Below are 24,622 nucleotides of genomic sequence, written 5' to 3'. Positions count from 1 at the left end.
TAGTCTGTACCTACATGTCCCCCTTTTTCAATACCACAAACATCTTATGAAGACCTTGTTAGTGCTGCAAGGGACTATAAACTCTCTATTCAGTTGCTTATGCTTGGATTCAAATTTTTTGTGCTGGCACAGCACTGTGTTAGCCTATAGTAAAATAATCTTTTCTGTTCACAGGTTAGTCTTTAACCCAGAAAATCTTCTGATCTGCTTCATCATGCAATTCTACTAGTACAAGACAGGAGCAAGTAGGCAAGCTGGGAGAGCAGGGCTGTTCCTTCCATAGCTGTGTTTGCTTCCACTGATTTGAAGTACTCAGTAACAGCCAAACACTTGGCAACATATGAGAGACTGCAAGAGACAGACTACTAGCCTGGACAGACAATTGGCCTGATTCAATAAAACAGGTTGTTTTGTTAGTTAAATCAAAGTCGAGGCATTGATAGAACACACACTCTCCCTAAACGCAAACGCACCCAAACACACACATGGGCAAAATTTTAATTCTGCTCAAGTCAAAGTGTCTTCTAGCCCTTGCAGCTGGGAGTTTTCACAAAATTAACTGGCTTTGAGACCAGTATTGCATCCCCCCAAAAATGCACTAATGATATAGTTTAAGATGTAAAAGAACTGTCTGAAGCAGTCTGGCTTGCATTTAATCTAAATTTAACTACTATGCCTTTGCACTTACCACTTCTCTCCTACCAAGACATTGAAACTTTTGATCTCTATTACCTTCTTCTTTAAAAAGTCCTCTAAATCACATCTGTAAGGATGAGTGTAGAAAAGCTGGTACCTGTAACAGAACTGAAACTAAAAAAGGCACAAGTAAGCTGATCTTTAAACAAAAATATACTCAAATAATCAAGTTATAGACTGTACTCCCAGTATAAAACAGCACCAGAAATAGCAAAATGAGGTTTTAATGGAAAATACTACACTAATCATTTACTGACATTACATTTTATGAGACAACAGAAGAAACAAAAAAGCCCCAGACTCATAAAACACTCATAAGTAACTATGCTGTTAAAATTTGTCAATGAAATCAGCAATACAAATAAATGAAAAGCTTAACATAATCAAGTAGTTTTCAGCTGCAGAATCTGTTAAAACATATACTTCTTATCACGAGCCAAAAAACTTTGTATCAGCTGAGAAGAATGATAATAAGCCAACGAGAGTCCCTATTCTCCATGGTGGAAACTTTACTAAAAGACTTCTTCCTGGAAAGATGAAAGACTGACACAAAGAGGTAGACTTCAAAGGAAGTCACTGTGTGTGTGTGCGCATGCGCGCGCGCGTGTGTGTGTGTGTGTGTGTGCATGAAATAGATCACATTTTTCTGCAAGCCCGTATCTGTAAGAATCTTTTGATTTTATAGTTTCAGTTTGGCCCACTGACAATCTTAAGGATTTGTATGATTTCAGCCTTGTAATTTGCAGGGAAGCTTAAAAATAACAGAATATCGGCCCCGTTAGACAAAGATTTATCCACTTAGACTGGAGAGAGAGAAAACACAGGGAGGAAAGGGAAGGGGGGAGGGGGGAGGGGGGGAGGGAAGAAAGAAAGAAAGAAAGAAAGGAAAAAAAAAAAAAAAGTCTGTGCCTGACAAAAGCAAAGGGCCTGGCCAAAAGACCATGTATTCAATTGAAAGTCTTCTGTGGAGTCCATCAGGTGCTGGGGCTGGTCCTTATATTCCTCCAGAACATGGCAAAAATACTGCTTCAGCCCCTAAGCCATGTATTTAAAACACAGTCCTAAGTAAAACTCAGTGTTTATATACACTCTAACACCTCTAACATCTATAGACTCTTGATTCTTACAGCACTTTTTTCAACTTCTGTATTTTTCAGCAGGAACAATGTCATTTACAGGTAGTAGTAACCTTTCATTTGTATTTTTACCCAAAGAATTAATCTCTAAGAACAGCACATTAATTATGCATATATTATTAATCTCAAAAATGCTTTCTATTTACAAAATATGAGCATGCATGAAAACTTTAAATCTTCATCTCTTCAAAGCCAAATTCTGGCTGGCTTTTTCATATACGTTACAAAACAGAACTGCATCTCCTTCTGCATTTCTCTTAAACTCAAATCTCAAGTTTCTCTGTCCTCAGAGTGCAGACAGTAGATCTTACAGAGAATGTTAGACCCAGGTGAGATTCTGAAGCTGTCCAAAGGACGCGTGTATACTTTCCATAGTTTTTATCTTCTGATAAACTACATTCAACTGTGTATGGTCCAATAGTTTGTGAACATTCAGACATAAAGTAAACAAAACAAGCAGCAGTTGCTTGGTTTACCTAGAGTAGAGGTCAAATAAGCCCAATGTTAGCTCAGGAAGAAAAATATTTTTCTAGAGATCATGCAGCAATATCGTTTTCCAAAGTTTTATTCGTCATCTATAAAATATATTAGTTTCTGACCCATTATTCAGATATTATCATAACCCATAGAATATTTTTCCCCTCCTTGTAGCATGCCAAGTAGAAAAATATATTTAAAATGGTTTGCTCAAAGTTATCTGATAACGGGACTGCTTTTTCCATTCTAAAAGCCTTTGTGATATTACTGCCCATTTCCTAATGCAGAATGGGCAATGAGGTCAGAGATAAGATGTTGTTTCAAATTCCTTTTGGAAGCCAGCTGATCACAGAACTTTACTTCTATGTTGCCATCGCTGAATGCCTCCCTTCTGGCTTCATCCGAATCAGTGGGATCTCTTCGAGAAACACTTGCTTTTTGCTGCCTCATAGTAATCCCCGAGTTCCCAATTTGCCTGGTTAGTGATGCATTTTCTTTGACAACACAAAAGCAGATGGCAGACAGAAAATTTTTCTTGAAGTTTTCATTCATAAAAGCATAAACAATAGGGTTGCAAATAGAATTGAAAAATCCTATAATTTGGACAATAGCAAAGATCATTTTGACTGTCACATCATCATACTTCTTTTCAAAGTTACCTGGAAAGGACAAAGGAAATATGTAATAAGCACCAAATGGTAGGAATACCCATTATTAAGCCCATCTATATCCAGTTCTGGCATTAGAAGCTTTTGTCTAGTATCATGAAAGTGCCTTGCTGGAGGTTCTTTATTTTAGCAATAGGATTTCAGCAGCAAGCAAAGATCAAGACCTACCACACAGTCCCACTTTGAATACGTGTAAGGAAGGATGGAGTAGTCTAAAAGACACAACTCATGAGCTTCCCCTAAAAAAATCTTGCCCAAAGGCCAAGTGACAGAAGGCCTCCAGGAGGCTAACGTAGGTTTTGTTTATTGAAGTATTCCTCTGATTGGGTCTCACATTCATGAGAAATTTTTAAGTACTTTACCACGATAACATGTATCTGTCTTTTCACTGACTATATGAAGCTTCTTTCTCCGTGCTGACACAGATAGGCTCATGTAGTAAAAAAAAGTGCATCTTCTGGGTGATATATTTTAATTGCTTGTAATCACAGAACACTCTGAATTTCTTGAATTCAAACACTTGACTAAGAAACTTTCAAATAAGCTGTACAAGGGTTTACATGGTAAGCCAAATAAGGCCTTATAGAAGTGGAAATAATCCCTGTAATTGACAGCGGAAAGAGTGAAGTGCTATATAGAACAATTCAGGGCAATCTCAATATGGGACAATCCAGACAATTTAAAAGGTTACAGCTTCAACATTTCTGGTTCCGTCAAGGCATAAACATGATTTGGTTCATCTGACTGGCTGTAGCACTGCTGACTTATCTGCTATAATCTTATCTCAACAGAAGAAAAAAGAAACTATTGTTGCCTTTGGCAAGTGGTGCACACTTGGTACTGAACTCTTTAGTGTTCCTACACATGGCCAGCTGCACAGTCCCACCTGATATTACTGCACACATGTAGAAGGAGGAAGACCAACAGTGTTTTCTCTCACCCCCTCCACAAAATCTAGCACGGTTTATAGCACTAAAAAAGATCTGTGTCAAGCTGCCCAGGGAAGAGGAGACCTGTGTGACACACAAATATTTTTCAGATAGGTTAATCTCCCAAACACTACATCTGATGAGAGGTTTTTGAAATGTACTTACATTTTCTGTGAGCTCTGCAGATCTGTCTATCACTCATAGACTTCAGAAAAATTCATCTCTTGTTGATTATGTATCTCTATTACAAGACAGTGATTCAGGATTTATAAGCACAACATTAGCCTTTGCTAACAGAAGGCATCTTACAACTGAATGCTGCAGCAGCATTTACATTTCACTGACTGCACTTCCATTGTTGGGGAAAAAAATATAGTTTTATTTTAAGACACATGGCAGATACTCACTGTATTCTATCATCATATGAATCACATGGAAAGGGGCCCAACAGACTGCAAAGAGAAACACCACTATCACCATCATAACAATTGCTCGTTTCTTCTTCCTGAAAGTGCACCAAGACATTTTATACTGTATTATTAAGTTATGTAAATTAACTTAAGTTTCATTGAGTTAAATCTTTAAGTACATTCTGATGAATGCAGAGGCAAACAACCTTGTGAGAGAATGCTCTGAAATACATAACTCCTTTTGAAATAAAAAACCTGTAGTATCACATACATCTGGTACTTAAATTAACAACTTTTTCCATTTCTCTTTTGGGGAGACAATGCATGTGGTAGTTGCAATAAAGAATGACATCAGCATATCTTGCAACACATTTTCACTGCATTTAAGTGAAATGCAATTCCAGCAGTAACAGATGGGGAAAAACACTTGAAATTACACAGAATCAGTAAGGTTGGAAGGGACCTCTGGGGATCATCTAGTCCAACCTCCCAAAGATTTCCTGGTGCTGGTTCCACTGGGACTTGAACCCAGGACCTTCAGCATGTAAAGCAAATGTAATAACCACTACACTAAACCACTTATTATAGCTCAAAAATAAGTGTCTCTTCTTAGAACTGGGAGCATTGACTCTACCTGCAGTACCTCATTACACAGAGAATTTGAAAGAGAGCAGGTGAAGCTATGCCCCCAAAACTCAGTTTTTGCTGCTAGGAGCAAGAGATGCACTCCTTGCCTTAGATATGTGACAGATTCTACATATGTATAAATTTATTGTTCTTGATTTGATATCATCAACATAACTAGGTTTATAGATCCCAGGATACACCTCTCTCCTTTGAGCTAAAGAAGAAAACGTTCCCTGGCAGTAATTACAGGATCTTCTCGCTGCTATGTGAAATATTAACTAAGCTGAGAACCAACATAAAATTTAGATGAATGCTACCTTAAGTGATGTTAGATCACATATTCCTTCAGTTTTGATTGATAATGGACTGCTCTTTAGGCTTTCCTCAGATATTCATCTAAGGAATCATTTGTCTTTAAGCTACTTGCTAGTATTTTCATTATAGTCCATATTTAATGTGATACTTCCCTCAATGCAGACAATTGTTTGAGGTTTCTAGCATGTCAGGTAACAGACCAATTTGTCAAATTAAGGTAGAAGCATTAGGTAATATGAAAGGTAGTCTATTTATAGTGTTAAATAGCAAATTTATTATAAATGTAAACAAACTTACTTATTTGTCCAATGGATAATTATTGGGTTTATAACCTTTCAGATACAGATTTACCATCTGGATCATCTCACAAGGCACAACAAATCTCAAGGCATTCATATCTCTTTGGAAGCTATATCAAGTTAAACTATATCAAAGTAGTTTTTAAAGTGAGTTCTGATTTGCTTGGTTTTTTTTTTCCCTCCTCATGTGCCAACTTAACCTATGAAGGGTTATATAAAACCCTTTATATAAAGAACTTTCCAAAGAACATATGGAAATAAAATAGCAGCAATTTCCCAAATCATCTAACCTACAGCCTACATCTTTTAAAAGCAAGAATTTCACAATGCACAATATGAGATTTATTGAAGTGGCTTGATTTCCAAAGTGTATACTCTATACTTTGATGAAAACAGTCTGCTTAAATTGTCTTAAATCAGGCAATTAAGTGATAAATAGCTAGTTAGCTTTAAAAATCTGGGCCATGCTTGGAGACCTCCCACTGGATAAGGACAGACTTCATTGCATTGTTTCTCAAGAATTGCTAGAAGAAAGAACCTGCTTTTTAAAAGTTAAAGTTCCAGCTGTTTTTTTTAACTTTACAATCATTGATATTTTATTTACTAACCTTGATATTTTAGACATTTCTTTCCTATGAATTGTTTGAAGAACTGAAGCATCTCCTACTCGTTTCTTAATCCAGAGTTCATAACCAATTTTAGTGTATAAGAAAAGCATCAACATCAATGGAAGAAGGAAGAGTATAACGAGAATGAAGGTGGTATATATCTTCTGATAAATGGGGCTGGTCCATTCTTCCAAGCAACAAATATAAACTTTTTCATATAGAAAGTCATATTTAACCTGTAACAAGTGTAAAGGAGATGAGCCACTTAATTATCACAAATGTAAAGACGAAGCACATTGAAGTGTTCCTTGCTTTTAATACAATGACCAAGATTCAACAGAGAGACCTTTCGAAGTGAGAAAATTCTTCCAATCACTTTACTCATGAAGTGGTGGATTTACTCAAGATGACAGAGAAAGGTCAGGACATGCTCCGATTTTACTCTTGCTCAAAAATTTTTTTAAACAGGATTTTCAAAGGAAACCTTGGCTACATACTTTGCAAATAGAAACAAGTATGTAGACGTGTGACAAAAAATTCCTTTTTAATGAAACATTCCTATTAACATGCAGACTCACAAACCACAGATTCTGACAAGGCATTTTTCCAACAGTGCATAATAACTCCTTAAACTATAATGGTTAGCTAATTACATCTTGAACTAGATACAGTTCCACATCCTGGAGAACACAATGTCATTCTGAAACATTAATCTAAGCCCTGACACTGATGGGTATCAGTGCACCTATAAAACAAAAGCAATTTGCATTGTAAACATTTATGTAAACATTTTGCTTATGTAAACATAAGTAAACATTTGCAATTATTGCTCTTTGAAATAATTGGAGTATGTGAGTGTGACTAGTCCCTGCTGGAAGTCTTCCTTCCACAACATGGTAGTCCTAATCATTCATCTTTCTCATGCTGGTAAACGGAACAAAAGCTTCATTTCTGTTCATCCTCTCTCTCATTTGTCAGGAAGCTTCTTCAATCTTGTTGCTAACCTTGCAAAAAGGTCTAGCAAGGCCTTAACTGTAAAACATAAATTTCCTTTTCATCTAACATACCTCAAGCCGTTGCACATGCCACATAGGTGACCCAACAATAACTGCTAGCAACCAGACTATGCCTGTAAACAAATACATATTTTAAATACAACAAGTAGTGTAAGTTTTAATAAACAAGTTTAACAACTTCACCTGTGAGAGTCAGGTGAAACAATTTAGATTGTCTTGATTTAAGTTATTCATCAAACAACATTCACATCAACAGCATCCTCTTCAGTCATCATTCTTTCAAGCTACCTTCACTAATCAGTATCTGAGCATAAAGACAATTCAATTTACATAAGCAACATTACTTACATTCCCTGTGTTACAATGGAAGGACCATTTACAACTGTGACATTCTTTTAGCAGTACTTGTATATTTTGAATATTTCTTCTTAAAGAAAATGGCTGCCAAAAGTCTATCAGAGTCCTGGTCAAACAGATCTTTGACTCAGGATTTATTGTCACAATTCTGGCTAGTAATCACTCCACACATAGACACTATCTAGACACTATCCTTAAGCCATTTTATAAACATTTTTACATTCAGCATTAACTCCACCTCTGTATCACTAGTTATATCAGTGCCTTTTGCTCTTCATACCATCTACACCAGTCAGACACAAAATTAATTCTCCAAACACACAGTCAGTGCAGGATGAATACTGCAGATGCCTAAAAATCTTACCAAGCATTGTGAAAGCTCTTTTATTGGTGTACTGCCACTTCATTTTCAATGGATGGACAATTCCCTGATGTCTCTCCATAGCAATGCAGGTCATCGTGAGAATCTCAGTTACAATAGCAGTGGATTGAACAAATGGTACCATCTTGCAAGCAAAGGCACCTGCAATAGTCAGAAGGTAAATTATGCAACTCTTGCAGTTCATGAAGAAAAATTAACACCAGATTTCATTACTGAAGTGATATTGTGAAAAAAAGGCTTCTCATATTTATTTTAAACAGCTACACTGCTAAGTTGCCTCTTTTAAGCTATTCATCAAATGGAGCTTTCAATAGTTATTCTTGTCTTGTACATCATTATACCTGCAAAAACAAGAGTTCTTGCTTTGCTCTGAATCTGTCAGACTTGGTAAAAAACAAAATAAGACTAAATCTTCAAACATCTTCTTTCAAATGCCCCAACTTACAGAGATACTATTGTTCATCTCAGCAGATTATCCCTCAGTTTTATGAAGGTCTTTGTGCTTTCTGTTCTGAATTTTGCTTTTTCTGCTGTTACCAGTACATTCCTTCTGTTCATTTAAATACCTCTTCAATTTCTGTACACTTGGGCAGTTACAGAATCATTCTGCCAAGTGATACATAGAAGTCCTCTAACGGGCTTAATTCAATCTCTTCATTTTTCCATTTTCTCTGATTAGCACATTATGCTAATGACACTGCCCAAATTAAATGCCATGTCCCGGGTGCAGCTTCACAAGAGTTGTGCAGTCTCCTATTGTGAGGTGCTGTATTTACGCACAGCTAGCACAGATCTATGCTTTATTGCTGCTATAGCTTCCTGAAAGTAGGTATTTAATTCTTAGCCTATTATTAGTCACTCTCCATTACTCATTCTCAATGCTCAACCATCTTAACAGCTAGATTTGAATGACTCTCTCTAAAAGTCTTTTATTAACACTTTTCCTAACCTACTTCTCATTTACTCTCCTTCAGTCCGTATTTCTGACTCTAAGGCGATTTTATACATTTGTATTCTCACAGTTCCCTCCAGTTGAGTATCAGTTAACCTCAGCTGTTAATGAAAAGGTTATCTCCTATACTTGATCATTAATTATTCTTCACATGAGATAATCTATACAACTCAAAACAGCCAGATGAATATCTGATTGAATTTTAAGTTAAGCTTTAAGATACGGTTATGTGCATCTTATGCATTTAAAAAAACAAAATCAAAAATGCAAGAAATAAAACAAGAAACTAGTAAAACTTAATCCTGCCCTTCAAGAAGGTAACAAGGAACAGGGAAACTTCTCTCTAGTATGCCAGGCTGAAAGCCAAACTGTTTTGCTACTGGTCTTACCAATTCCAGCTGGCAAAAAAATAAAAATAAAAAAAAATTTTTAAATGCTACTGTAGCTCCAAAAAGAGAAGAAGAAAACAAAGGGGAAGGGATGAAAATCAAGTACCTTTCAAGTACATATTCAATCCTAGTAAAACAGCAAGCATCCATGCAGATCTGGTTAAAGCAGAATTAAAATATACCACATGGCCCTATTTTGAGCTTGAGTGAAATCTTAGCAGGGTCAGCAGGAACTGCATGGAGTAAGATGCTCTGGGCTACGTTTCTGCTTCTTACCACAGACATTCTCTATGCTAGTATGTATTCCGGCAGGGTGCTAGAAAAAGCAAGATAAGGCATCTTGTCATGTCAACTGTAACCTATACAACTGTAAAATATCTACAACTTCTTCCTCTATCTCAGTAAGTGCATCAGGCAAATCCCTTGTGAAATGTGACCAACATCTCACCAACTCAGCATCTCATCAGTTTCTCATTACTCCTGTCCAGTACAGGAGCTACTTACACACAGGAGCACCAGACCCACTTTGTCAAACTCACACAATTCTTCAACCAAAAGTGATTGAAACTTCTATTGCAAGATGATAAAAGGAACAAGCCCAAATCACACTTTCTTTGCACATGCCAAATACTGAAGACAGCCAGATAAGAGGCTATGACACACAATCTCTAAATCAGTTTACTGCCATCAGTAAAGCAGAGCTGAAAGATTCCTCAGACACATCCAAATCCTACTGAATCAAAAGAAGGTTTTCCATTATTGGTTTCCAGTTTTTCTCATTGACGGAGTAGGCCGGAAGTGACTCCTGATATAAGTAACCAACAGAAGAACAAAATTTGTACTTGAAAGAAAAATGTTTATTAAGTCTCTACTTTATTAATGAGTCCAAATTTGAGTGCTGCAGCTGTAGCAAAAATATTCTGTCATAGATTCTTTCTTATAGTTTAGAGGAAAAAATAACATTAAGTCCACTTGAACAGTACTTCATTATATGGATCTTATTTCAATATTGCATTATTCCTTTACTGAAATCTCAGCATTCCAGATAATTCTTCAGAAGTCAAGCAATGTCGGTCTGTTATCCTACTTAAGCAATTAAAAAAAAAAAAAAAGTTGAAAAAAATAAAAAAAAATCAGTGACTTTCACTAAAATTATAATAGCTTGATGGAATTTTCATCTTACATGTAACTATTCAGAGAGCAAATAGAACAAAGTTCAACAGGCAGCAACACCCAAAGAAAGAGTGAAAAGATCCATAAGATTTTGTACTTTCATTGCCTTTTACTGATACCTTCTCCTTATTTTCTTCCCAATAACTGTGCACTGAAGACAGCATAGGCTACCACTATGCCTTTAACTGAGTCGCCAGGAGAAAAGTCTGCAGACTCTTGTCTCTTCAGAGAAAATGTAGAGAAACTAATCAACTAAGTTACATGGAAGCAACTATTACAAAGGTAGTAAAAGAATCTGCATAGTATCTACAGATTGATCCTGCTGTACTAAATTACAGAGGACATTACCACTTCCAGAAATGTGATACAAAAGGATGCTTTTCACTACAGACTGAGCTGGCTGAAACAGAAACACATGCTCAGTCATACAGCATGTATTTTGGTTCTTTGAGGGACTGAACCTTTGCGGCCAAAGGAAAACAGCCAGTCATACTCATTTTTATAACAAGGAAATAATCTGAAATTTTCAAAAGAATATCAGCTAAAAGCTACTTCATACGTATCTATAGTAAAAATAGAACAGTATTTCAACCTCCCCAAAGCTTCTCATACCACTAAGGTCAAGGTCTCCGAGTATCAACTCACATTAACATACAATATCGCTTTAGGGCTCTTTTGCTTGCCTTGAGTTGTCATCCTCTCTATACAAAAGCTTCCTATCTTCTGAAATTATGAGATGTTCATCAAACTCAAATTAGATCTGGCGTCAATATGCTTTCGATACAGCTCCATTATCCTTAACTATGTTTGAATGGTATTCAATCCTTTAAGATACCAAGGTCACTATACTTGACTAAATAGGATATGTTTTCACAAAAAAAGACAGTTCTAATCTTAGTTTTCAACACCTTCATGATTTATAAACAGATATCAGCCATTCCAAACTGCATAGACAATGACTGAAGATTTTCTCTAAGTCTTTCAATGCAGTAAGCTATATAGAGCCTACATTTTCAAACCTCACTCTCCACTTTTGTACAAATGGAAAATGAGAATCATATTTATGTTTAAATAAGATAACTATTCCAGAATGGAGGGGGAGGGAGAGATAAAGATGAAAAAGACCACCTGGAATCCTTATTTCAGATTGTTAAAAAGCTTTGTGTGACCACCCTGATTATTCCAGTGATAATCTGAAAACTGAGCACATATATGGAGAATAATTCTTCAGTAGTTTTTTTCAAAGCACTTCAAATCCACAAACCCTAAATTTTATTTCTTTTTCACAGAAAGCTTGTTGTTGCTGAGTTAGAACTAGATCTTTGAAAGGGCTTCAGATGGATGTGGAGGTCTAATTGCCTTTTTGTTCTTTGGAATCTGCCTAATCTTCAAAGTGCTGACTCTACCACTCTCTTCCTGCAGATACTCCCAGGCAACAGGTTCCCAGCATGGCCTTGCAGAGTTGCCTCAGTCTTGACAAGAAGAGAATCACAGAATCACTCAGGTTTGAAAGGACTTCAGGTCTCTAGTCCAACCTCCTGCTCAGAGCAAGCTCAGCTATGGGACCAGATCGGGTTGCTCCACATTTTTTCCAGTCAGATCTTAATCTCTGAAGTTGGAGAAAGCACAACATCTATTGGCAACCTCTTCCTCTGCTGGACTGTTCTCGCAAGGAAAAACATCTTCCTTACATCCAGTTCAAATATCTTGTTTTGGCCTGTAGTCTTTCATTTACCCACCATGCACCACTATAGAGAGCCTGGGTTCATGTTTTCAATAAACTCCTCACACATACAGCAAAATGATATTAGATCTCCCCAAGACTGCTGCTTCTTCAGACTGAACAAGCCATGTTCCCTCAGCTTTTCCTCAAAGGGTAAGTGCTCCTGCCCCAACCATCTGCATGACTTTCTGCTGAACTCATTCCACTCTATTAACTTCTTTCTTGTACTGGGGGTCCAAAACTAGACACACTAGTTAAGATACTAAATACAACCTTGCTTTTAAGACTTGATTATAAGGAAGGCTTTACTGGATCACAGTGTGCTCAAAACAAAGATGTGGCATCTCTTCTTCCTTCACTTTCCATAAATTGGGTGAATGCTGTACTCACTGAACACGTGAAGTGTGAAAAAAAGTGACTGGAATTCATGTTTCTCAACAAGAATTCAAAGACCCCTTGAGGGGGAAAGCCTTATCACCAGGTCCCCCAGATATCCTGGAAGGGCAACACCTTCTGGCTTTCTGTCTGAAATAAATCACTCGGCAAGAATATTAGAGGATTTGTAAAGCCAGAAAAATGTAAGAGTGAGCATGTAACTTTGCAGGTATTAATGAACCCTCTTAGGAAACAGGTACTGAGGTCTAGACCCTGGTCCAATAATACATGCATATTTCAATTAATATTTAACCCATTCATGGAGAATAAACTTCAACTGCAGCAACAACTGTTACAATTCCGATCTCAAATGCTTGTTAGTTGAAAGCCCCTTCTAGAAAAACTGAAAAAAATGCTGATTTCCATTATAAACAAAATGTACATGTTTTGTAAAAAACAAAACAAAAAAAAGCCACAAATTATGCTAGCACATTATAGTTTAGATAGTGTAATTTAAAAATTGAGTGTAATTTAAAAATTGATAAAGATTGGTAAGAAACAGCTCCCTATCTGAAACACTGTCATATATTCAAAACATGTCAGGCTAATTTTCATATGTTTATACTCGGGCTTATCACAGAGCAACAGATGATTCTGAAGGAATACACCATTTTCCTTGTGGCCTTTTTTCCTAACCAAGCTTATAAAGATGCAGCCAATGCAGCATACAGTTTGGAGAGAATAAGGTTTAACAGCTAATAGCTTTCTGTTCACTAACAGTTTTATCACTTCTCAGTTTTCCATCATTATGCCAATCAGCAGCACTTCAGCCTACTTCTTGATCCAAACACTCTCAATGCCAATTCAATAGAATAGATACAAAACCTTTGCCTCTTCATATCAAGATATTCTTCACTGAAGGCATTTCCTAAACTTTAATTTGCTGTGTGATAGCACAGACAGTTCTCACATTAAAGTTTCAAAGCAAACACAGAATAACTGCAGTGGCAAGAGGTCTGACAGCAAGAGCAATTGAGCGGTTCAGCCATTCACCAATGAAATCCCTCCCCTCCCCCCCCCCCCTTTGGAAGATAGTTGCTAGATACTTCAGTTATTGGTATCAGGTACTATGTCCTTGTCATGATACACTCATATGCAACAAATCAGCATTGGATTGAGAACATAATGACGTTCTCTATCTCCCAAGCCATCTGAGAAGAAGAATGGCTTTGATTTTATTTTCATGATAAAGACACTTGAAAGGGCTTATTTATTTATTAGCATTATATTCTTCAGAACAAAATTTCAGATGCTATCTAGACAGGACAACTAACGAAAGAGTAACGTAAAGAAGCAAAGAATAGAAGCCACTTAAGAGAAGGAAGTCTTAGGCAGATTGTTTAAAGCTCACTCCTTGTATTGTTTGGGGGTTTATTAAGCTAACCAGCATCTGGACAAAAGAAACATTTGATTTTGTGAGGGAAGGAAGGGAAGATGAAATGTTTTCCTGCTACCACATACATCGAAATAACAATGAAGAATGTTTTAAGAACATTTTTAGAAACCTGGTATACGCTGTCTTGACTGATCATCAACATAAATCCACAGTCACTATCAAGAAAACAACAGCTAAAACTGTTTTCTTTTGTTTCACAAGCTACCCATCTTTTGTGTATGTGGAAAAGTATGCTTTTCTCTTCAAACCTATGACTAAAAATGAGGTTGGAGAAGATAAGATCTACTTTTTCAAATAAACTTGATTGATACATCAGTTAGAACAGTTCATTCACTGCCTACAGGTAACACTATTGAAAATAACTCAGTCCTGCATTTTAATTATGGTGAAACTTTCACCCCAAAACTTCACAGTACTTAGCTAATGAGAGCAATATAGCTATTCATTATTTTCTGACATAACATATCAAGTTTCCTTAAGGGAAAATGCCATACATATAAACATTTAAAATATCCTCTTATATAGCAAAAACGTTGTGAGACAACTATCTTTATTTAAAAAAGATAATATGTTTTAATGAGTTTCAAGTGGCAAGAGAACCCCTTTCTAGGAAAATAGCTATAAAGTACAGATATCAAACAAGATAAAAACTTCTATAAATCAAGCTGGCTGCTCATTTAGATCTACTGATTTGCTGAAGCCAAACTGTTTCACTTAAGAAACATAAGATAAGGGAAGCTCCATCATTTATTTCTAAGCTGGAACTTTGCTCTGATAATTAATCTTTTATCTTAATCAAACTGCTACAGTGTCTCCAACACAGAGTGGAAAGATTACAGTTTTCTAAAGATTTTTAAAAAGTCATTCAAAAACTTGCTAGAAAAGTATCTTTTTGGCCTTTTCTACTTAAATTCTCTCAATGCAAAAACATGTTGCTTTTTTGAAAATTTTACAAAATATTTTATCTAATATTTTAAGTACATATTAAAATATTTAAATTTCTACAAAATAAACCTTTCAGTAAATACGTCTAATAAATTGTTACTGAAAACAACACGGAAGCATGTAATGCTGATCATTTCCAATGGGGAAAGAAAAATAATTTCCACAAGATTACTGGGAATTAAAATAACTAATTGCTTCTCCTTTTTAAAAGGCTAAGAGGTTCCCCAAAGTATTCCTTATGCATGGCTGAAAAGTGGATGGTTTATTCAGTGATTAGAGTTTTCCCTAAGGATAACAGACTCAGCAAATTGCAAACATAAATGATGTCCCCTTAAGCAAATCTTCGTATCTTCCTATCTCCATATAAAACATCATTTTTTTTCTTTTATTTGGATTTTTGAAAAGTATATTTCTAAAACCATTTTGTGATAAAGATTAAACTGCTACTGGCTCTGTTAAAATGTTATTGATCAAACCCTTGTGCTTAACTCTATGGAGTAAATCTCTTATCACAGTACATAAACCAGTTCTCTCCAACTCATATGGTAAAAGCAAGGTCCAGGTTTTTTGTATTATGTAAGTTTAGGGGATAAAACAAAACTGTTTCCACCATATAACAGATGACACGCTTGAAGGTCCTTCAAACTACTCTGGGTAACACATTGTTTCATATCAGTTCTTGGGTATACAGGAATTCTATGTCTGCAATATATAATCTGTGATGCACAAGTCCCTCATATGTTACATACAGAGGAAAAAACACAATTTACACACATCTGTCCAGAAGAAGGTACAAGTGTGGCACATGATAGGAAGATCCGTGCTAGCTTAGTCTGGTTATGTATGGTCAGCTACAGCAATTGAGAAGAAATGGCATGGTACGGACCCACACAATTAAACCAGGCACCTTGAAGAACCCATAATTTAGTTATCAACACATCATAGAGTCCAGACCACTGCCTCTATGCTGTGATTTCAAAAAGTGTACCACACAGATTGGACTAGCTCAGCAAGCTATCCCATCCCGGCATCATCCACTCTCTTTCCTCCAAGGTTCACATGTAGCTTCTCTGCTTATGGGTTTAGACCACTGCAACAGGCACCACAGAGTCTCAAAGGTAAACTAAAATCAGCAGCAACTTATTTCTAAATGCAGCAATCAACAAGTGAGAAATGTAAACACAAATATGCAAGGATGTGGGACAGCTAAGCAGTAAAGCTTTGCTACTAGAAAAATACAAAACTACTGCAGGAAACTATACTACGAGCAGCTGTGGTACAAACAAATAGTACAGGTGAGTTTTTTGGGAGGGATAAGGGTTAGAGATCCCGTTCTCTCCCAAGAGAGGGACATACTAACAGGGAGAGAAGCAGTAAATGACAAGCACAGTCCTGGATCAATCAGTACGAGGCAAAGATATCTGATTATTTCTACTACAGAAAGGAGGTAGTGACCACTCCACTAAACCGATTACTGCAACAGCAAGTATTTTACATCAGTCATTGAGTTTACAGCTCACATAAATCCATTAATGATGTGTACAACTTGTAGTTAAACAAACAAACCCCTATGTTAAGTGTGTGGGTACAATTAGTTCCCTTCTGTCAGCATCTTTTGCTGCTTTTCATTTTAGTCAGGTGCCATCTTGTCCCTCTTATAAAATTAAGCCTATTACTTCCTTTGCTAAGGCATTCACTGTAAAATCTCTTCTCAGATTATCTTCATATAGGATTTTATTCCTGCCTCTGCTTATAAGCAAATGTCTGAAACAACAGAATAGCAGAGCCATGGAAAATGAATGATAAAACAGTATTTCACTGGTACAGGCAGGATAGAACTACAAAATTATCTTGTTCTTGTGGAAACAGACCAATCCTGAGACACCACCTCTTACACAGTGAGAGGGAAAAGTATCTTTCTTACATCCCTGACTTGATTTAAGATGTTTATGATCAGAAAACCAGAAAACCTTAAAAATAGGAGATTCAAATAGCTGAATCTCTCATGTCCTGTTTTACTGTCTAGTATGGATCAGTTGAACATATTTAACAGTATGTCAGTAGAGTTTGAGATCATTTGGAGATCGTTCAGTATCAAAGAAAATTCCAGAAGTCAGAGTGAACAAGTTTCTAATACCATGCTGAAGAACAGACATGAGATTCTGTAGAGATGTCTAGGAGTATCAGACAAAATAATAATAATAAAAAGCTTATTACTAAGATTTATTTTTAATCTCTCAGGTGGATATTTACACAATCTAACATGGAAAACATCCTAAGCCGAGACACCTAACTCTTGATATAAGACAGCTGCCTAAAAACTGAGAACACCCTAAACAGAGAACTGACTACAATATGCAACTTAGTTCTCACCCTAGCCTTTACATATTAAGGAGCTGTTACCAAGTAGCAACTGAACTGCCTAATACCAGACATCTACTGCTCTTTTAGATGCCTTTAGTAAGCAAGACCTCTGTATGTAACAGGGAGATATGACAGTGGATGTACAGAAGACTCATACCTTCCTGCAGTAGCAGGCAGAGGCCAGACAAGATACTTGAAGGCCTCTCAAATGCTGTTTGTGTGTCCAGTAGTGCCTCAGATGATTCACTGCTCTGTAAATGATGAGAAAAGCCACCTTCTGGCATCTGTTTTGAGAAGATTTATTCCATTTGATAAAATGGGGAATTCGTGAGAAAGACATTACCAGTGTCAGCTCTATAGTAACCTGATGCTTGCTCGTATCTTTTGCCAGGGCTATTATACATCAAGAGTTGTTTTCCCGTTGCTTCAAGCAGTACTACAGATCCTGCTTTTACTCAGCTACGTATTTTCAGAAAACAAAGCATCTCATGTAACGTTTAGCCTAACAGGCACAAAAGCCAAAATTTATCTTTAATGATACTGCCACGAGTATGACAATGAGACCTCTATTGTTCTCTCTTGTCTATGGATCATATGAAAGCAGCATCTTCAGCTGACCTAGTTTGCACTGAGATTGCCTGTTTGCAATATGTATTGATTAGCCTCTTATTCAATTTCCCATTTTATCCATCTTTATTAATAAATATGATCCCAGTGATCATCTATGACAAAGTCACAACTTTAAATTTTTTTACACTATATCTTCCACTTTATATAGAGATTAGTTTGCAGCACTTGCATTAAAAGGTCTTCTAGAAATCACAGCCTTCTTAACGGCAAAGTATAAATAACACATTGTATCACTGTTAAAATGACAGTCTTACCTTTGGTTCTCTGATCATTTAAGAATCTGTAAAAGTGTGTGAGACTAATTCACCTGGTTTTGGTCACGAAGCAGATGACCAAGATGTTTCCAGTTGCTGCCTGTGTAGAGCTAGCAGTTCTATGCTAACATTGGATAATCACCGGGCAAAAGGAGGCACATTCAGCTTCTTGAAACTGCAGTTACTGAATTGTAAGTGAAGTTAAAAAGTATTAAGGAATACACCAAGGAAGAAGTCATGCCAGTGCCTTAGTCTTTTCCATCTCTGTCAGAAGTGAACCAGGTTCTAATAAATATAATGCACTGATAATGAGAAATCTTCAGTTTCTAAAGAATTTAGACATACTGTCATAGCTGCCACTCTTTGCAATTCACAATTTGCACTATTTTACATGACCAGCTATCAATGTTTTCTCTGGCGTTCTATCATAAACTACACATCTGGAATCCTTTGGGATGAAAGTACTACATCCTCCACTTCAGATGCACTAAAATGGTGATTAGTCCTTTCCAATAGCACTCCCAAAATGCCTTAAAAATTAACAACTGCTCAAAAAGAGTGACTGTTCTTGTGTTTGTATGTACAATCTCAATAATCAAAGGTGTTAGCAGTTCTGCCATCACACCTCCTATTCTGTTCTGCTACAGATTTTTTGGAAGCGAGAACAGGAGAAAGTGGAAGGAAACAAAACATATGCATATAAGCATGCAAATACAGAATCAAATCCAATTCAGAGGCCAGTGAGAAAAACACACCTATATCTCAGTTCACATAACCTAGTACAGGTGTTTTAGTGATGCAAGTGCAGATAAAAATCAAGAAATAAAATGACCTCAAACGCTTAAGAACCCAAATATATTTCTAGTAGGAAGCGTCTCAAGATGCACCACTTTTTCCAGCATGGATACATTATGGCAGCCAAAGTGCCTTGTTCTTAACAGAGCTAGCAATACTTGGATAGAGATCTTGCACTAAGGGTAGATGAGAATAAACTTTCTCAGACTAAAAAACAGGAGGCAAAAGAAAAACTAAACCAGTAAAGCCAGCAAGAGAAAGACTCTTCCTACTCTGGTAGGCTCCAGTTTGCAATATGACTGTAATCACTGTTCATGCTTCACAGTGTGAGCCTCAGGAAATTGAATGCCATCAATTTATAGCTCATTTGTTTCCCTGAATTTTACTTAAGTCTTTTTCAACAGTCAAAGGTAACATTATTCAAATACGTTACTTATTATATCCTATCAGTACTGCATTACTGAAAGTTAATTATTTTTATAAACCCATAGAGGTTGATATCAAAGTCAATGGGACATATAGATGCACTTCTCTTGAAGATGTTCTAGCACAGCAAGAGGGTAGAGAAAACATACAGCAGAATTTGCACAGAAGTGTGTTTTAAAATATCTAATTACTGAATATCTGAACACAAGGGTTTCAGTCAGTGGCATCTGCTGCAACTACTTTTTACATCACTGCTTCTAGATTTTCTCAAGCATCTCCAATAAGAGAAGGTAAATGAAAACATTACCTTTCCTTTCCCTACATCACTCTGCTTGCCTCTGCCGTATCTGCAGCAGTTCACCTCTAGCAGTGGCTTCTTCCCACCCGCCTTCTAGATGACTCTGGTCAGATGTGGGCTCTCAAGCTGACAGATTGGAGTGCCCCTTTGAGAGAGATCCTATTTGTTATCTTTACAGGAAGCAATTCAGTCTAGTCATCCCCTCTATGTGAAATCTCTTGATTCCTCCAAAAGCTTTCTTTTGTATTCTGTTTAAGCAAGGAGAACTGCAGATAAAATAGTCAGAACACGGGCATGCAAAAGTAGCTATCAATGTATTCCATTAATTTTTGGTATCAAAAGTAAATACTAACGTATTCCATTAATTTAATTACACGTGCTTATTAATTTTAGAGTTCAGCACTTCTACTGATTTAAAACATTAGTAGCCTCCCTCGAAGACAGCTTGTGAGAAAATAAAACAGCTTCACAGAAATATTTTTTCATTGTCCTTACCCCTATAATTACCTCTATAACCCTCTATTCAGCATTTCACCTACAAAGTTCCTAGTTTTGAGATAAAAAGTAAAGCTTACTTCTCATTAGGTTAGACTTTCAGCAGTGTGGTTTTCAAGTCTCCTCTGATCTGCCAATTTGCAGCCCGTATTTTAGCCTATCAACTGTACTGGAGTTAATTCTCCATGTTCTGAAGGTAACCTTCACCAACTCTAAACAGCAGAACCACAGGAAACCTGGATAACTGAAATATAATGGTGCCACTGTATTAACATCCTTTCAGTTACAAATATTTCAATTTGCAGAAGAACAAGATCTTGCCTGCTGCAAAACCATCCCTTATATTTTTTCCCACATATGGTTGCCAACCACTGTCTAAAGATCAGGAAAAGGAAAATAACTGCCCTTTTGTAATGTTAATTCACCTTTGTCTTTTTGCAGCTCTACTTCTTTGCAAATATGATGCAAAAAATTACACCTTCTAGGCATCACCTTACCAAAGGTCCTTCACATCATCAGTGGGAATATAACATAAATCCAAAGACACAAGCAAGTCTTAAAAATAATTCATCGTTCCAACATAAATGAAAATTCTGCGTAAGAGTAATAGTTGTCATGAAATTTTCTATCCTGCAATCCCAGAAAAAGCTGATCCTTTACAGCTGGTTTACAGATAAGCTTATTTATAAATATCCAAGTCAAATACCAAGATACTTGACTCTGCATATAAGCAGCTCATAAATTCAGAATATTCTATAACACATTTTCTCACTGCCTCCCATCCTGTTTTTCCAAGGATGTACTTTTTTCTAGAGAAGGGTTAAAAGGGTCCAACTGCAAGTCTACCAGTCTCAAAGGAATTTAAGTTGAATAAAGATGGAATGATATTTTACTTGCCAGTTAGATATCATTACTTGGGGGTGAGAGGGGAAGAAAAATAAAACAGTCTCATCTGCACCACACAATCTGTAGTTTCTTACAAATGTACTGCAACTTTTAACAAGACACGAGCACAAAAGCACAAGAGGTTTAACATAACTTGAAGCAGTGGTGCAGCAATCATCTAATTCTGCTGAAAAGCAACTCACAGCACACTGAAGATAAGGAATTAAACACCTAGAGATAAAACTGTAATTCCGTGGTAAAGCGTGTGAACGCCTGAGCATGCCCAAGGGCTCCCAAGAGCACAGATGTCTGAAGTTTAGAAAAGTATAAACGCTGTAAGAGTACGAAGAACTTCACAGGCGTGCTCAGTTCACGGAAATAACACTGCTAATTACTTTTCTATTAAACGTACGGAGAGACCTGCAGCCCCTTCACCGGCCGGTCACCGCGCTCGCCCCTGGCGCGGCGCCCAACGGCCGCGCGACACCTGCCACCCTTCGAGCCCCTCGCGGGCGGGGAGGGGAAGGGAAAGGGGGATGGGGAGGGTGGGGGAACCAGCGGCTTCACGTGGGGTTTTGCGGCGACAAGCGCTGCCCCACAGCAGCCTCTCCGCCTTCCCCAGCCGTCGGCAACGCCGTAACGGCCCGGAACCGGCCGCCGCGGCCCGGGTCCCCGACACCCACCGCCGAGCCAGTTGGAGGAGATGTTTTGCAGCATAGTGAAGGGGACGCAGAAGAAGGCGATGAGAAGGTCGCTGAGCGCCAGGGAGCAGATAAAGATGTTGGTGACGGTCCTCATGGCTTTGCTGCGGGTCACCACGTAGAGCACTAGGCAGTTGCCGAAGAGCGCTAGCGCGAAGATGAGCATGCAGATGAGCACGAAGGCCACCTTGGTACGCCCCGGCAGCTCCGGGATGTACACCAGCGGCTCCAGCCCGTAGAGGGCGATGAACTGCTCCCGCGTCACGTTGTTGTCCCGCAGGAGCTGCGCGAACTGCTCCGGGGTGATGTTCAGGGACCGCATGGCGCCGCCCAGCCCCCCGACTCCCTCAGCGCGCCCGCCCGGGTGGCCGGCGCCGCTCCATCGCCGGCCCAAGCACTCAGAGCCGACTGCGCGGGCGGCGCCGCACCGGGAGACAAGGGGGCGCGGGGAATAGGAGGCGCAGCCGAGGCAAACCAGCAGCGCGGCCCCCTGCAAGCGGTCCGCGGGGGACGAAGCGGCCGCGGCGGCAAATTTTGAGGTGGCGACGGCGGCGGCGCCGCCAACCGCCGCGACCAGCGCGCGCGCGGCGGGGGTCGCGGGGTGGGGGAGACAGGGGAGGGCTTTATATGGGGCTGCGGCCAATCAGCGCGGCGCGCGGAGGGGGCGCCGCTGCCCTGCGCGTGCCCGCCAACGGCCGCTCTCGAGACCAACGTACTCAGAACGGGATCCCGCACGGACCCTCTTTCCAAGCCTTGTTCTAGATGACAGGCGCCAGGCAGACAGATACAATTCCCAAAATTCAGACAGTCCCTTGCATCTTTTTCTATGCCTGCCTCATGAGCCAGAAGAGCTTGCTCTTTTAGGCTTGCACTTATCCTGCTGAACTTAGGCTCCGTAAAGCAAGCAGGTGTCTCTCAGGGTCAGCTTTCCTAGCATCTTTCCTTGGATTAGGTGCAGCCTAAAGCCAACTTCTTCCAGCCAGCTTTTTTTCTTTCCCCCCTCACCGAATCATTTCAGCCTTAAGCTAGGTGAGCCTAGCAACCATCATATACTTTACTGATGCACCTTCTCCTATACCTTTTTTCATTTCATTTCCTCTCTTCTTCTCCCATGTTAATGATAGAAATCTCATTTAAAAGCTCTTCCATTAGCAAAAAAAATACATGCATTTCATAAATTTTCATTCCCACTATAAATAAAGAAGTGCCAAACAGAGACTGTCAGTGTTTGTCATGGACTGCAGTGTTGATCGGAAAAGCACCCAAGCACTGTCAGGAACTTTACAAATGAAAATCATCTCTCACCTAAAGACTGTAAATAATCAGGTTGTATGGTTAAAGTGAACTTTTTTTTTGTCTCTGTCCTTTATTATATGTTGGTGACTGTTTATTAGAAGTAGTATAATAGTAAATAGTATAATAATTACATTAAGAATGTGCAACTTTGGCAGTAAATCCAAATAGTTATATTCAACCTAATATAAAGAAAGCTCGAAGCTGTAGTCTATAGAAGTATGCTATTACACTCACTGCATGCAAAGAAAGGAATAATGCAAGTAATTTTACACATTACATTTGGCTTGACTATTTACACACATGGAGAAAATAAAGGTAGAATTTATAGAAACTTTCATTCATTATGAGCATTATCAGTTCTCTTGGCTGAAGAAATAAGAGCATGGACATCAAAAAAGATATATGGCAAATCAGTAGTACCCAGCTCCTTGACCTGACTAAAATTATACTTCGAGTAAACATGGTTGAGTCACAAAAGGTGACCTGGTCTAAAATCTGCGGAAATTACTGAAGTGAATTCTCTGCTTTCCCGATTCCAGGGCAAAAGCGTAGGGAAAAGCATGATCTTTTTTCTGGGCAGACAATTTGTGTTCTGTCCTATCATGTGTCCTGTTGTCCAGCTCTCCCAAGGGATCAGCACTCTCTGCTTTTGCTGCTTCCTGCAGGTCGCAAAGCAAAGCAATGTGGCAACATGACCCCCGTTTTATCCTGCTGCTAATTAAAATAATCAGTCATGTAATTGCCTCTTCTCTAGAACTGAAAAGAAAGGGTGTACACATGCAAGAAGACAGTACTAACTTGGTTCCTATCCAAAGATACATGAAAGAGTCTTTTGAAACAAATTGATATTTTTTTTCTTAATTATCTTTTTTACTTTGTAGAATTCCACAATTTACCTTCTGCCTCACTTGTCAAAGATAGATAATTATATTCTCCAGCATGATTTTTTCAGTTTTTAAGTATGATTCTCCATACTTTTTATCATCCATCTCTAAATCCTCTTCAGTTCCCACCGAAATCTAAGGAGTTTTGCTATTTACTGCAATGGGTCACAGGCCATGCTGTTACATGATCTTCGTAATACTTAACCAATAAATATCTGCAAATACTTTGAGAAACTGTAGAATGTTACAAAAAGAAGACTTGTTATTAGCAGGTGCATACCTTATGAATTCTAATAATTTACAAGGTACCTTTTCATTTCTCTGACTAGCATTCATGAAAGTGATATGTTTTCAAATATAAAGCAGAGTTTGAAAAAAAGTATTCTGACAAATAATTGACTATACATAAACAGTGTACTTTTCCTTATGCCAGTTAAATGGCTAGAAATATTTAAGTTGTGTTGCTAGTATCCAGGTGAAACAGTCTTGCTATTTTAGCAAGGATCACATCATGGATTTGCCAGAAAATTAACTTTGACCTCAAATAAATTATTTATTCTTTTATCACAAGTCTACAGATTCATGACCATGGAAAAGTGATGAAATACTACTTGCACCAGACTGCACTCTGTCAAAACCACTCATTTCTCCATACCACCAT

The 24,622-nt window shown here is 38.0% G+C and overlaps 1 protein-coding gene across 1 annotated transcript; it reads right to left on the bottom strand.

The window, feature by feature from the left end:
• Positions 1 to 2,486: 2,486 nt before the first annotated feature.
• On the bottom strand, positions 2,487 to 22,103 carry QRFPR (pyroglutamylated RFamide peptide receptor). Its single transcript, XM_062574800.1, has 6 exons — positions 21,764 to 22,103; positions 7,903 to 8,061; positions 7,233 to 7,294; positions 6,166 to 6,401; positions 4,314 to 4,411; positions 2,487 to 2,968 (listed from the first exon to the last, which is right to left on the bottom strand). The coding sequence occupies exons 1-6, from the start codon at positions 22,101 to 22,103 to the stop codon at positions 2,574 to 2,576; spliced, it is 1,290 nt and encodes a 429-aa protein (XP_062430784.1). The 3' UTR covers positions 2,487 to 2,573.
• Positions 22,104 to 24,622: the final 2,519 nt, after the last annotated feature.

Source organism: Rhea pennata, chromosome 4, assembly GCF_028389875.1.
Source record: "Rhea pennata isolate bPtePen1 chromosome 4, bPtePen1.pri, whole genome shotgun sequence".
Classification (NCBI taxonomy): Eukaryota; Metazoa; Chordata; class Aves; order Rheiformes; family Rheidae; genus Rhea; species Rhea pennata.
Note: the sequence above shows the minus strand (reverse complement) of the source record. Positions and strands in the feature narration are given on the sequence as shown.

Bases quoted from the DNA above. Each gene is read 5' to 3' on its own strand.
- QRFPR (XM_062574800.1), bottom strand. From the start codon at position 22,103: ATGCGGTCCCTGAACATCACCCCGGAGCAGTTCGCGCAGCTCCTGCGG. The intron at 7,295-7,902 runs GTAAGATTTTTA...ATTTGTTTACAG, and splicing joins AAGAGCTTTCACAATGCTTG to GCATAGTCTGGTTGCTAGCA. The intron at 6,402-7,232 runs GTATGTTAGATG...CACTTGTTACAG, and splicing joins GGCATGTGCAACGGCTTGAG to GTTAAATATGACTTTCTATA.